Raw genomic sequence first — 13,424 nt, forward strand, 5'->3', positions numbered from 1 at the left:
CGGCGATGTGCGTTGAAAGTTGGCTGTTTGTTTCGGACATTCTTAAGATAAGATTTAATTTGGTTGGATTAGCTTTGAATATAGTTAAAGATATTTCATGACCAATAACATACATTCTATCATTGGAACTCAATGGAATTTATTACTTAACGAACCTTCGAATTTGAGCTCATCGTCGAACGATCCGACGCGCAGCACTGCTTCGTTTGACGTTTACTAAGGCCGCATGGAGCGGGTAGAACAAACGTGAAATAGTGCGGTGAGCTCGAAATTTGGCCAATTCCGTTTGAGTATAATTGTAATTTGAACCCTTTGTATACTCCTTTCCAGGTTTCAAAACATACTAACTGCGCGTAGCCCCGAAGCTCGCCATCTTCACCATGCAGCAGGACGATATCGTGTGGAGTGTGATAAGCCGGCAGTTTTGTTCGTTTCAGGTGAAAACCAAAACACAAAACTTTTGCCGCAACGAGTACAGCCTGACGGGGCTCTGCTCGCGTAAAGCGTGTCCGATCGCAAACAGCCAGTATGCCACGGTCCGCGAGGAAAAAGGTATTATCTACCTGTATATGAAGACGGCAGAACGGAACGCATTCCCGGCAAAGCACTGGGAAAAGGTGAAGTTGTCCCGCAACTTTGAGAAGGCCGTATACCAGATCAATGAAAACCTGCTGTACTGGGACAAATTTGTACGAGTGAAATGTAAGCAACGGTTTACAAAAATCACACAATACCTGATCCGGATGCGCAAATTGAAACTGCGCCGGCAGAAGATGTTGGTACCGTTGGCCACCAAAATTGAACGGCGCGAAAGGCGCCGCGAGGAGAAGGCGCTAGTGGCGGCGAGGATCGACAATGCTATCGAGAAAGAGCTGATGGAGCGTCTTAAAATGGGCATGTACGAGGATATCTATAACTTCCCACAAACGGCGTTCGACAAGGCGCTCGATGCTGAGGAAATGGAAGATGAGGAGGACGACGAAGAAGAGGATGAAGAGGAGCTCGAGAAGGAAGTGGAAGTCGCCGGTGACATGCAACGGGAACTCGAAATGGTAGACGAATTTGTGGAAGGCGATTCGAACGACGATGATTCGGATGCGGAAAGTGAATCAGGAGTTCGCGAGCAGGTTGAAGTGGACAGCGATTTTGAATCGTCAGATGAATCGGATATGGAAGACTACAAACCGAAGGTATCGTTACGGCCACCAAGGCCGGATAGTCCTACGGAACAGGCGGAGCCGAACAGTTCTAAGAAATTGCGGAAACTGCGTAAACCTCGGTACGAAATCGAATACGAAGTCGAAGGCGAAGCACCAACGAAGCAAAGCGTACACAAATGATGATCGTACAGGAATTACGGTGAACTAGAATTTAAGATTGGTTTCTAATAAACACAAATAGTAAAGTTATTTTCGGAATATTTTGGTATCCACGAAGGAAAGAAATTTTCATTATTTGGTTAGGGCAAAAATAAATAAAATAATTTACATTCCTCTAGATTGACAGTTGCTAAAGCCTAAAACATTGGTAAATCTGTTTGTACACGCTTAAGCACCATTCGTAAGTACACAATTGCTTTGCCTATTGTTGTAGCCACGCTTGTAACATCCCGTGTAAGACCCGTTTAAACGCCTATCGAATGACTAACGATGCTTCTCCCATAGTGTCCAATACTCGGCTGATTGCATTTCTGCGAGGCGCGACACGGTCCGGTCGAAGGCAAACAATTCCTCCTCGCCCGTGAACAGATTTGAGCTAGCATCTGTTGATTCCTTGGTTATTTTAAGGTCATCCATCAGCATACGGTGCTCGTCCGAGGTGTGCATATCGTCGGGTTTTTCGTTCGAAAACAGATGCTTGTACGGAACGTCCGCCGAAACAACCACCTGGAGACCGACGTTAATGTTAGAAGTATTCTAATTCTTTCTATTATTAGGAACTTACCCTCACACGACTGTCGTACAGCGTGTCAATCAGTGTAATAAAGCGTCTCGTTTGAGATTTAAGTTTTAGGTTTAGCTGGGGTATATCGCGTATCAGGACCGTATGGAAGAATTGCGATATTTGGAGGAAATCGCTAGCACCGTGCGGCTACAAGAGAAAATCCAGGATCACGATCGTGACAATTACGATCTCGCCGCATGTTTCTTACCCTATCACAGAGTTCTTCGAACGTGCTATCGAGCACCTGACCACACGTTTTCGCAAATGTAATGTTTCGCCCAAAGTGGGTAAACGTTTTCGGTCGTATCATGTCGTTTTCTTGTGAGCAGAGCACCTTAAACAGTTTGTCCATCGCTGCGTTGGCGTCACCCTGCGATTTGCTGCGGAAGTTGATAAAATAATACATTAACTAAGGACACCAACACACCGACCAACAGGAGCTTACTCGAAGTAATGCTTGCTCTCCCCCTTGAGGGCCGCGGTACGGTAGTCGACGCCACTGTCCAGTGTCACAACGTTGCAGTGACTTTTAAGCACACCAATAAACGGCACGAAGTTGCTACGCTGAAGGCCATTTTTGTATAGATCGTCGGGGGCACGGTTGCTGGTCGCTACCACTATTACACCGTTATCGAACAGATAGGTGAACAGCCGCTTCAAGATCATCGCATCCGCTATGTCGGTAACCTTGAAAATCAACCCATTAAGAGTACAGTCTCAGATTAGAAGCGGTTGATAAGGGCATACGTAGTGGCGCCGCTACCACACGATCAGCTGGTGCGTCATCGCAGGGGAATACCTGAAATTCGTCGAAACAAATCAGCCACGAATCCTCGGTTATCAGCTCGGCTACTGGCTTAATTGGGTCGAACGGCTGCGGTTTGCTGTTGCTAGCGTCCCGGACGTGTTTCGATTTGATGTCGTGGATTTTTGCATGGACATCCGTCATGAACGAATTGAAGTGCACACGTCGTTTGCGATCGCTCTAGAATGGAACGCGTTTCGAAGGACATCCCAGAGGAGCTTATAAGAGTATGACTTGGAAGAGGAATGAATCTGATCGAAACTCAAACTCACCACGCAGCAATCGTAGAACATATCCATCAGCATCGTTTTGCCGCCACCGACACTTCCGTAGATGTAGAGCCCTTTCGGTGCCTCCAGCTTCCGGTTGCCCTTCCCGAAACCGAACCATTTCCCTATGCCAGTGCTCGGTTTAGGCGGACTGTACGTTTGAATACTGTTATACACTACCTGAAGCGCTTCCGTGATGCGGTGCTGGTGTGGGTCGGGCTGGATTTCGCTGTTGGCTAGTTTCTCTTGCAACACTTCGAGCGGTTGTTTACCGAGTGACGAAAGCGCGGCCGCGGTGGCAGGCGAATTGGGACAATAGAACCGCACACCTGCCACCAAGGGCCACGCAACATAGTGTTGCAACAGACGTGAAATGGACACTTTGGTCAGCAACAACATCGCGAGCGCTGCAAGGATGTGGGTCAAGTTCTCGCATATTATATAAGGTTAAAACTCGGCACCAGCCGACGTCAACGCGTGCGGACACTTTGAATTTCAAGCGAAACCTTCGCCGCGTGTGTTTGCGTTTGTCGGAAGCAAACAGTGCGAGAAAGAGAGCACTGCAGTCACGCTTGACAATCGCACTGACATTTGCTGACAGTTCAATCTAAAGAAACAAAGAGACAGTGCGAGACAAAAAAACTAACACATTATTTTAAAAGCTTGCGAATTTTCAAATCACAAAGCACCAACGGTTTCGACTTACCTGTGTATCGAGTTTGCAAAAATATTAAGAAGTTCATAATATAGTGGAGTTCATAATATGCAAATTCTGCTGTATCTATTGTGCGGTTTAAATTTGAGTAAAGTAGGCTGAACATTCTCGAATATCCTTCAGAGGTAGAATAGAAGAAAGTTAGGCAACAGAGTGATTCCAGTTCGTCCATAACGATCGAGCTAGAAATTCATGAAACGCGATGAAACGAATGGCTTTTTGAAACAACGAACAAGCTGAAGCCCGATTCCGATTCAAAGAAAATAGAAATAGAAGAGAAATAAATTGATTTCTGAATATTTTTTTCTATTTTTTCGATTTTTTTGCTATACCAGCAAATAAGAACTTAAATTATTTTCTGTTTGTAAGCAAAGCGAATGCAAAAAGTATTTACGCTCGGGTTTACGCCTCGGCCGACCCGTAAACGATTCGACAGAGGCGCAGCAGTTTGGCATTAATCTGTAATGTCGAAAACATTACGTTACGCCTCATGTAGCCCCTCAGCTCGAAACGCTTTAATATGAATGATCGAAACGCCCAGAAGCTGTCAAAAATCGAGCGATTGTCAAAAGGCAGAATCCATTGTTCAATAAACACGCTTTTCAGGTGGGCGAATTTTCAAAATCGCGGAAATCAACGATTGAAGTTAAAATGGAAGGAAAGGAAAAGACTAAGAAAAAGGATGGTGTTGAGTAAGTCGATATTCAATAATTTTAATCCTTATATAGGTATGATAGCGAATTATTTTGCAGAAGGGGAAAAATATGTCGATGGTGTCTGACGGCCGGTAATGTTTTGAAGGTTATAACGCCCGCAGACTCCGGACAATATAAAGTACAACAAATCTTTGATTTTACTGGTCTACAGGTAAATTTGTAACAACAGACATCGCACGTTGTTCCACACAAAAAACTGGTCAATGATACTCAATTTTTACAGATTAATTTCTCACCTGGAGTTCCATGGTATTTGTGCAATCTGTGCGAAGCGCGTTTGAAAACAATGGATCTGTTTCGCAGTCGAAGCATTGAAAAGAATGATTTGGTCGATAAATTTATCAAACAGCAGAACACAGCGAACAACGAATCGGAAATCGCTTAAGACCATCTTGGCCACTCTGCCGATGTGAATACCTGTGCTGATGATTCAACAGCAGAATCCATTCAAAACGTTTTGATTCACAAAACCCGAAACGCGCATAGTAAACTTCGCATTCGCACTCACACCGCCACCAGCACCGCCACGCTGCAGTTATTCAATGTACGCCTAGATTATGATGCATTTCCCAACGATTTACGAATGATGCGATATCAACTAATTCAATGCAATACATTATTTTTGTCTTTGGTTAGCAATTAACGAAGAAGCCCCCCAACCCTTCCTATGGGAAGGACTTCAACCTTCAGTTTGGCCAAACTTCCTACACTACCGCTAGAAATGCAACGGGGACTGCCAGCACCAGAATACTATCGGCAGAGGAAGACTCCGAGAGTGAACAGACGGACACAGATAACTCTCCATAGATTCCCACAACCGTCACCCCCGCAGGACTCACTCTACCAGCGGGAACGTACCACGACATGAGGGTTTTTAATTCAAAAGCAAAACTTGTAAAAGAAAACTGCCTATCGGATTGCGTTCAACTGTTATACGAAAAACGTGCTATTAAGCAACTCCCCAAGTTTAACAAACATAAGGGCAACAATCTGCTGAAATTCGTCATAAACCAGTTCATAACCAATGAACTAATGGGGCAGTGTGTGTGGATTCACCCCAATCCGCAGAAGCCTTATGCTCTGAGTGAGCATAAGGCTCTGTTGGAGGTTCTCTACGAAACCGTCCTGCATTTTGATGAAAAGTATGGCTACAAGACTTTCGAGGAACAGATGACACGGTTCGTTCATTACCCCCGGACCCGACCACCAGGGAAAAGGAATGGTAAGTTTGTAAACCAAAATGTGTAAACCAAAAGATCAATTAATGAACTAATGTACTAATGTATATCTATGTAATAAGTTGTTCTTTCGCTACGCCACTGTGAACATGTATCTCTTTGATGCTAATTTAGGTGTACAAGGTAATGATTACATAACTGCATCGTAAACAGTCCCCCCATCATTTCGCAGTCACCTCGATTGTCTGTCCGCAGGAACAGCCTTCGAGTGTTTCTTAGAGTGCTGTAACCTGTGTTCCTGAACGAGTCTCACCAACATAAACCGCTTCCCCCCAAAAAGAGCATTTCACGAGTTCAGCTCAGACATCATTGCTTCGGGCGCGGTTTTCAGCACTCCGATCAAGACGGTAAACCCCCACACGAAGGATCCCTTTGGTTTTCTTGTATTTCCTCTCTTTCCTGGTTCACCAAAGTTGTGGCACGCGGTTTAGTCCTATGCGCGAAAAAGGGTGCCAGTTCCGCAAGTACAGCAAGCAGCGGCCGCGGCTGCAAGTGTACATACAGTTTGATTCGATTAAACAACGAAGAAAACGACGATCGGGGAAGAGAACAAAATTGACGAATTCACTGGCTGGGGAGGGATCCTAGTGTAGCGGTAACATCAACAATTCAGAACGTGAGGTGGAATTGATCGTATCCGTCTTTTCCTCACAGCAAATGCAAGGTAGCACTGGTCAGTCGCTTGTACTATTCACCTCTGTGCAGACGGTCCAGAATTTGGCACCTTCGCCGTTGAAGTTAAGGAAAATTCTCGACATGTACATTACCGTCACCGAACAATCGCCAATGGAAACGACCGTAGATTTGTTCCGCAAGCTCGAGCTCCGGTAAACACTGGACACTAACAGTGGGTAATGATTTGGCGTCGGAGTTGTGAAACTGCTTTCTGACTAATATAGATTTCTCTTTCTCATTACCTTGTTTTCAGTCGATGATACTTGGCGTGATCACGAAAAAGGATGTCCTAAGGCACGAGAAGTCAATGTGTAAAAGGTTGTTCTTTCTAAATAAAAATTGATGAAGCTTCCACAAAAGCATTGATAATCGACAACAAAAATACAACCAAAATCAATACTGCCTATTTTGAAGCAAAACACTAAGAAATAATATCATTAGGCTTGATCAAAGACATGATGTAGCTACTAGAAGGTTCCGTTTCTACCTCCATGCACTCGTTCATGAAGATAAAGAGTCCGTTATTTGGATAATAATTGCTTTTCATTACACGCTTCACCATTAGCAGGTAATGCAGCAACGTATCCAGGCGGGAGTGAACATGGCAACCACTATCAGAATGATCTGCAGTGTTCCGTCTACTTCACTCAGCGGTTCCAGAAGCACGACGCCTATCAAAGTTGTTCGATAGCATTTCGGCAAAGCCCATCTCGAAAAACATCTCCCGGAACTCGGTGCGGACACTGGAATTGGCCGGAAACAGTGGTAACCAGTGGTTGCATTGAACCTGCACGGAATGCAGAAACTTGTATCTTTGGAAGTGCACTCGTTCGCCCGCTGATCCAACGTCGTGAGGTTGTCCAGCCGGAGCAACCATTTGTAGGACGCCTTCCACAGTGTGTTGTGAGAACGTCTTTCTCGTCACGAAGCTGAACCGATTGTGGCTGATGTGGAGCTGAAAGGATACAGGCTCGTATCATAAACGAGAGGGCACTAAACGACACTCTTTCTACTCACCTCATCCAGGACTGAGGCAATCCGTGAGCTATATCTCGGAACTTCGGAGATTTCGTTCGATTCTAGGTGGGGCAACGTTAGAAGCCCAGCACAGCTACCATGGGCCAGATCGTTCGACAGCCGGTTGTGGCTTAGATCGAGTACCAGCATCGAATTCATCGTCGGCCACGTTCTCCGTCTACCGCGATACCGGCGCCCGTTGGTTCAAGAAATTCGAAATGTGTCACAACAACACCGGAATTTAATGTTTTTGTAATTTATTAAAAACAAACCAAACAGTTCAACATTTTGCCGCTAAGCAATCACAGTCTATATGTAGGTTTTGTAAAAACGGTTGGTTGCGGACAGTGGTGAAGTTTGTCATGAATATCGTGACGTTGTATATCGGACAGGTTTCCACACCGGCGTGATCGTCTCCGTTGCTTAAATATTATAAATAGTTTGGAAAGCAACAACAGCTACTGAGTATAGTCGATTGTAATACTAGGAGTAAATAATGAAATCGGCGCTATTGACTGATCTTCATTGAACGAAGCCAAAGTCAACGAAATGTCTTCCTGACATTCCTATTGGCCCCCTATTGGTTGTAGTATTGGCCGGTGTAGTCCAGCTGTGCACGTCTGGCTTCATCTTCCGCGTATTTGGGATTGTTTTTCGCTTCCTGCTCACGGCGCTTGATTCCTTCGTAGATCTCCTTGAGTCCCTCCTGGATTGCTGGCGGAACAGGCGGGGTCGTCGGTATGCTGTCGCTCTGCACACGGAAGCCATTTTCGTCAGCAGTGTACTGCACCTGGATAATTTCACCGTTCGGTGCTTCGTAGGAGTAGGCACCTTGTTGAACTAGTATACCGTTGGGATGGTCCTCGGAAGCATCCTTCAGGTAGCCAGACTCTTCGTGGACGATATTATTTCCCGTTTGGTAGCTGCAGCAATAGGAACGTGCAACGTCAGCACAGCACAAACATTTAGTCCAAAAAGGTTCTTACATTGTCCTGTAGCTACCGTCTTCGCCTTGTTGCTTATCGTACTTCAAAATGGGGATGTAAGTCGTAGATTCGTGATGTGGATCATGCTGCTGAGGTCGTCCGTAGGCGATTACAAACAACGCAAACAACACCTGAAAGGGTCGGAGATATGAATTACGTGCAGTTAAACAGCGACCGTGCTCTTTGAAATAAGTACTAAGTATCGCATATGGCTGGACTGAGAAGTACACTTGACATAACGAATAAAACACTGTAAATTTTTTCAGATTAACGGAATTCAATCGAGAATACTACAACGGAAAAGGTGACATTCGAGTCTTAATTGCGAAAATGGTTTTGTAACTAAAAAAGTGGAATCAACTTTAATTATGAGCAACGTCTGCAACGGTTTTAGCCGTGTCCCTGATATTTTTGCTAGAAACTTTTCGAAGGCGTTTTAATGTGTGCTGCACCACGTTTCATCAACTGCCAATCGCGATTTCGCCAGTGGGAAGTGTCCGATTTCACATTCGCATAGAGCAGCGAAATCTGCACACATTTTGTCGGTATCACTTTCAGCACTCACCAACTGTTTCATGTTCACGGTACAGCGGTCGAAAACAAAACAAACTGTTTTTTTTCGTGGAGAACTCGAAACTCGAAAGGCACGGTCACGGTGGCACTGAAAGCAAGAGTTGGAGACGCCCTGCGGAACACAGCACGGGTTGCGTGAAGGAAGAAAGTGAAACAACCACTGCAGACGATCTTCCCTATTGATAGGTCTTTTATACACCACCGCTAAGCCACGCCGGATGGTTTCCCTCTCTACGCCGGATGAAGATGTTGGGGAATTGGCTTTCAAGCTCGTTTCGCTGTCGCTCCACGCGAGAGAGGGTGGGTTTGTTTGATAATGTTTTTTCCCTGTGGTCTGTTGGTTTGGCCATCGATCGTTTGAATGCTTCTTCCTCGTGGATCGTTCGTGGATCTCTTGAGCTGCCCCGCCACCACTGCCATTGGGCACCGGATTTCGGTTGCACCCTACGGGCGGCCGCGCCGTTGAAGCTCCGGAGCGCCAAGATGCAAAACACCCACCTGTGTTGTTGCACCATTGCACCGGAGGAGCCGGAGTTGGACAAGGGCGCAGAGTGGGTCATGCGTCGTTGGCTCCGAACAGTTGTAATACCCCTCCGAGCGAGTGAGGAAAACGGAGAGCACATCCCTCCGAAGGGGTTGCCGCTGAAGTCATTGAAACGGGGCTCCTTCCGTTGTTGCAATTAGCAGACTCCGGCGGCGGCAGTGGGTACGCCAAGCGCTAAAGCGCTCCCCGTTTGCGCCTACCAGATCGCGCGATAGGCCGGGTTGCGCGGCTAGAAAGGGTATGTGCCCTTGGTAAGAATGTAGGTTGAAATGGTGTGTCTAGTTGGCTGCACCAGCCGTCTATCCCGTGACAGATACAAATGACGCGAAGCACGTATTTCGATTGTGTGCCTGCACTTAATCGTAGAAGAATCCTGGCGATCGGTGGCTACATCCGACTTTGTTTCGCTCGGCTCATCCTTCGTGCAATTTTGCGAAACGATTCCACGATTTCGGTGGCGGTTCGGTTATTCTCGTGACTGGGCGGTAGGAATTCGGTTACCAATCCAGTGTTGACGCAACACACGCGCGCCGGGAGGTTTTAGCATGAGTGTGCCATTTTGCATGCCGTCCCCTAAAATGATGCCGCCCGGGTGGGCCGACAGAGCTAGACGATAATTCATTCATAATCGATGAATCTGTCCCGCTCCTCTCGAGGGCGAGAGCAGACAAATCGCACCGCCACCGGCCGTGAGAGTGATGCAATCCATCCATCCTTCGGGTCAGATTGCACAACTTACTTTCTGGCCTGGAAAGCGAAGGTTCGTGCTCGAAATATTGTTTCAGGCCCCCCCTAGCGGGGCGTAAAGTTCACTGGGCCGCCAGCCGTCGGTAGTTCCCGGGGAAAGGATTTATGATAGGTTTTTTTTTGTTGTTGCTGCCACGAAGACTACGCCTCGGAGCATATTTTACGAGCACGAATCGGAAACGGGTTCGTCGCGTTAGGGCCCACCGAGCTCTCCCGAGCAACGAATGATGGGATCGATTTTAAAAGTGGAAAGCTCGGCTCATCAAGACGCTACAAAACCGATGGAGCCGAACACAATCGATCCATTAGTGAGCGCGGCTGAGTGAAGGCTCCATTAAAAAAAAAGAAAAAGGATGGGAAAGAGAGCCTGCCGTAGTGAGCGCGGCAAGGAAGCCGATTGTTCTTTCACACGCATAACGCCGGACCCCTGGTGCCGGAACGAGATACGATACGAAAAAAGGAAAAGTTCGAGCATGTTCGCGCTCGATAAACTAAACGGTCGCGGCCACGGAACCCACGGGAGAACCCCCAATAAATGTTGGGTCCGCCCGAGGAGTTTGAACTTGAAAGCGTTCCGACGGGGCTCTCCACGATCGATCGATCGATCGGGGTGGTTAGTTCATTCAACCGATGCACACTCTGTGTCCATCAGCCGATCGTTGACTCGGCGCAGCATAATGATTGCATCGCCGCGCGCAGCATTCAGTCGGAAGTGCCCGGGTTGCATAAGCCTGGCGGCGGGCGTGAAACGGAGTGGCGGATCCGGAACTGCGCCGTGTCCGCAGCAGATGGTTCGAATTTGACGAAACTCTTCGTGAAGGCTGTGATATTGAAACGCACGCGTTAGATAATTCGTCGGTTGCGTCGATAATCGCGCGGCGTTATTGTGCGAAATTTTGGTCATTTTTTATGACGATACGTGGCTTACGGTGTGCACGGTGGTTAAAAAGAAGCAACGGGTTTTTTTGTGATCCGAACCGATGGCATAATAATAGGGCCATTGTCCAGCTTGAGCATTTTTTTTTATTGATTTTGGAGCTTTCTACAGCCCCACATCGTTTGCAGCGCTACATCACAATCGGGCTGTCGGAGTATCCTGAAGGTAGTAGGGAGCGCATCATCGCCCTGGAGACTAGACGGAAGATGGGAGGGTCATGTGACGGGTCGGCTGTTACGCACTCGGTGCCACCGGAAGGTGATCTGCCTGCGGCTGGAAACCGTTCTCGTCGGCGATGTATCTGTATTGAAAGCGACCCGGAAGCGGTTACGGTTAGACGATTTCTGGCACCACCGCCGTTACCTAACGCCGGGCCCCTTACCTAAGCGTGTAGATTTGTCCGTCCGGGGCCGTGTACTGGAACGAGCCGGTTTGCACGGACACCTGCACTTCGTCTTCGCCGATCTGGCGCCCGGTTTCGTCCAGCTTCGGCACCTTGATTGACTTGATAGTTCCTTGGTCTTCAACCTTGATTCCGTTCGCCGATTCGTACCTACGGGTGGCGGTTAAGAGGGCAGAAAAGGGGGTGCAATCAGGGTGTGCCCTCGGGTGTGCTAGGGCGTGGGGTGACATTTACGCATAGTTGAAGGAACCGTCTGGCTGCACGTCCGAGGATTGGCTCACGATCGCGGCCTGCGCATCGCTGTCGGCGGGTGCCGGTGCGGCGCTGGCGGCCACCACAACAACCAGGAGCAGTGCGAAAAGGGTGTTCATTTTGGAGCGGCTGGTGGATGCACTTGCACTTCGGGTTCACTACGGAATCGGCAGCTGGTCGGCTTGTTGGGAGTTTCTGTTTTAGGTAGGTCTGCACTGACACTGATGATTAGAGTCCGGGCCTGATAGGCCTTTTATATTTACGGATGATCCGCCGCTGTTGACACTAACCATCTCCAGGCCCGAGACCGTGTGACGTACCTGTGGCCGTCTGCCCGGTCGAAGTCGGAGAGCTGGGATTTGTTTAATTTTCGTCATTTAGTACATATTTGGCAAGATCGCACTGTTTGCGCTGGCGTTACGGTCTCGTAGTGTTCGTACCGGGCTCCGGCCCGGCACGGCCCGGCCCGGGGTGGCGATACTTCGCCACGGCCGCCGATGAATGGATATGTCACTTCACCCCGAAAGGTTGAACGTTATGCACGCTGGAAACGGAGTTCGTATGGGGGAGTTTGTGAAGCGAAAAGAAAACGAAGCACCCGAAATCAAAATACTCCGGAGCTCCAGTCCAGACCCTACGATGCGAATACTTTATTTTGCTTTCGGTTTAGCGACCACCACAATTCGACCTTCTTTCTTCGCAAATTCTGCCATTTTTTGCACTGCGGTGCTGGGGAAGATTCGTGGAATTTGCAATGAATTGGGAAACGAACATTTCAAGGATGCTTTGGCCAAGGGTGCTGGCCAGATCGCGTGTTCCCACTGTTCGGATACTTGCAATGGTGACATTGACATTTTCGGTGAATCGGAACTTGAGTGCGCAAATGTGCAATGAAAATCTCACAGTATTGAATTTACTTCAAGTGGTTTTAAAAGTTAAGTTTAACCTATTGCAAATTCCTATTTTTGTAACTTTCACGTGCCTTTTGTTTGTTACAGTTTCTTTCCGTTTCGTGAGTTCGACCACTTTCATAGCCCTTGTCTACAATGGGTAAATATTTCAATGCATATTAAAAACTGCCTCTAGTTATGTCTTCAATTATCCTGATTAAAACTGATATTTGTTTATGATATTATTTATGTATATGTTTATTTATTTATTTATTTATTTATTTATTTATCATTAACTTATCACAATTGACAATTGAAACTTATTGCTATTAAGACGACAAGACAGCAAAACATCAGGAGACTGATCAAGGGACATATTGAAGTCATGAGATGAAGAGTAATTGTTGTGCGTACGATAGAGACCTAGCCCCGGTCATTACGTCCGGTGAGGAACGACCTCGTATTAATTCTGACTTCCAGGTCGGGCCGTTATCTCAAACATCGCGCAGAGGCTGACAAGTAAAATCGAGCATGGAGGCGAGGCGCATTTATGGCGAGTAAATACGGGAAGTCAATATCTTAAATGCACAAAATGTCTTGATCCGACCATCTACGCGTTTTATAGTAGCCGATCAGCAGCGTACTAACCAAGCCTAAGAACAGCGATCCTAGCGAACTTGAGTTGTAAGGCCTAAAAGGGTTCAATCCAACAT

At 47.1% G+C, this 13,424-nt stretch overlaps 4 protein-coding genes across 4 annotated transcripts; 1 reads left to right on the plus strand and 3 right to left on the minus strand.

The window, feature by feature from the left end:
- The first annotated feature begins 139 nt into the window (after positions 1–139).
- LOC131206879 (protein MAK16 homolog A) lies at positions 140–1,400 on the plus strand. Its single transcript, XM_058199468.1, has 2 exons — positions 140–259; positions 331–1,400. Exon 2 carries the CDS (start codon positions 381–383, stop codon positions 1,338–1,340), a length of 960 nt encoding a protein of 319 aa, XP_058055451.1. The 5' UTR covers positions 140–259; positions 331–380; the 3' UTR covers positions 1,341–1,400.
- Positions 1,401–1,451: 51 nt separating this feature from the next.
- On the minus strand, positions 1,452–3,511 carry LOC131206878 (putative ATPase N2B). The gene is made up of 6 exons (XM_058199467.1): positions 3,022–3,511; positions 2,744–2,929; positions 2,390–2,631; positions 2,153–2,324; positions 1,945–2,091; positions 1,452–1,886 (listed from the first exon to the last, which is right to left on the minus strand). The coding sequence occupies exons 1-6, from the start codon at positions 3,415–3,417 to the stop codon at positions 1,644–1,646; spliced, it is 1,386 nt and encodes a 461-aa protein (XP_058055450.1). The 5' UTR covers positions 3,418–3,511; the 3' UTR covers positions 1,452–1,643.
- A 4,445-nt stretch (positions 3,512–7,956) lies between these two features.
- LOC131207775 (endocuticle structural glycoprotein ABD-4) lies at positions 7,957–8,942 on the minus strand. Its single transcript, XM_058200403.1, has 3 exons — positions 8,931–8,942; positions 8,366–8,496; positions 7,957–8,302 (listed from the first exon to the last, which is right to left on the minus strand). The coding sequence occupies exons 1-3, from the start codon at positions 8,940–8,942 to the stop codon at positions 7,957–7,959; spliced, it is 489 nt and encodes a 162-aa protein (XP_058056386.1).
- Positions 8,943–11,302: 2,360 nt separating this feature from the next.
- Positions 11,303–11,966, minus strand: LOC131208495 (cuticle protein CP14.6-like). Its single transcript, XM_058201271.1, has 3 exons — positions 11,804–11,966; positions 11,549–11,719; positions 11,303–11,467 (listed from the first exon to the last, which is right to left on the minus strand). The coding sequence occupies exons 1-3, from the start codon at positions 11,938–11,940 to the stop codon at positions 11,401–11,403; spliced, it is 375 nt and encodes a 124-aa protein (XP_058057254.1). The 5' UTR covers positions 11,941–11,966; the 3' UTR covers positions 11,303–11,400.
- Positions 11,967–13,424: the final 1,458 nt, after the last annotated feature.

Source organism: Anopheles bellator, chromosome 2, assembly GCF_943735745.2.
Source record: "Anopheles bellator chromosome 2, idAnoBellAS_SP24_06.2, whole genome shotgun sequence".
Classification (NCBI taxonomy): Eukaryota; Metazoa; Arthropoda; class Insecta; order Diptera; family Culicidae; genus Anopheles; species Anopheles bellator.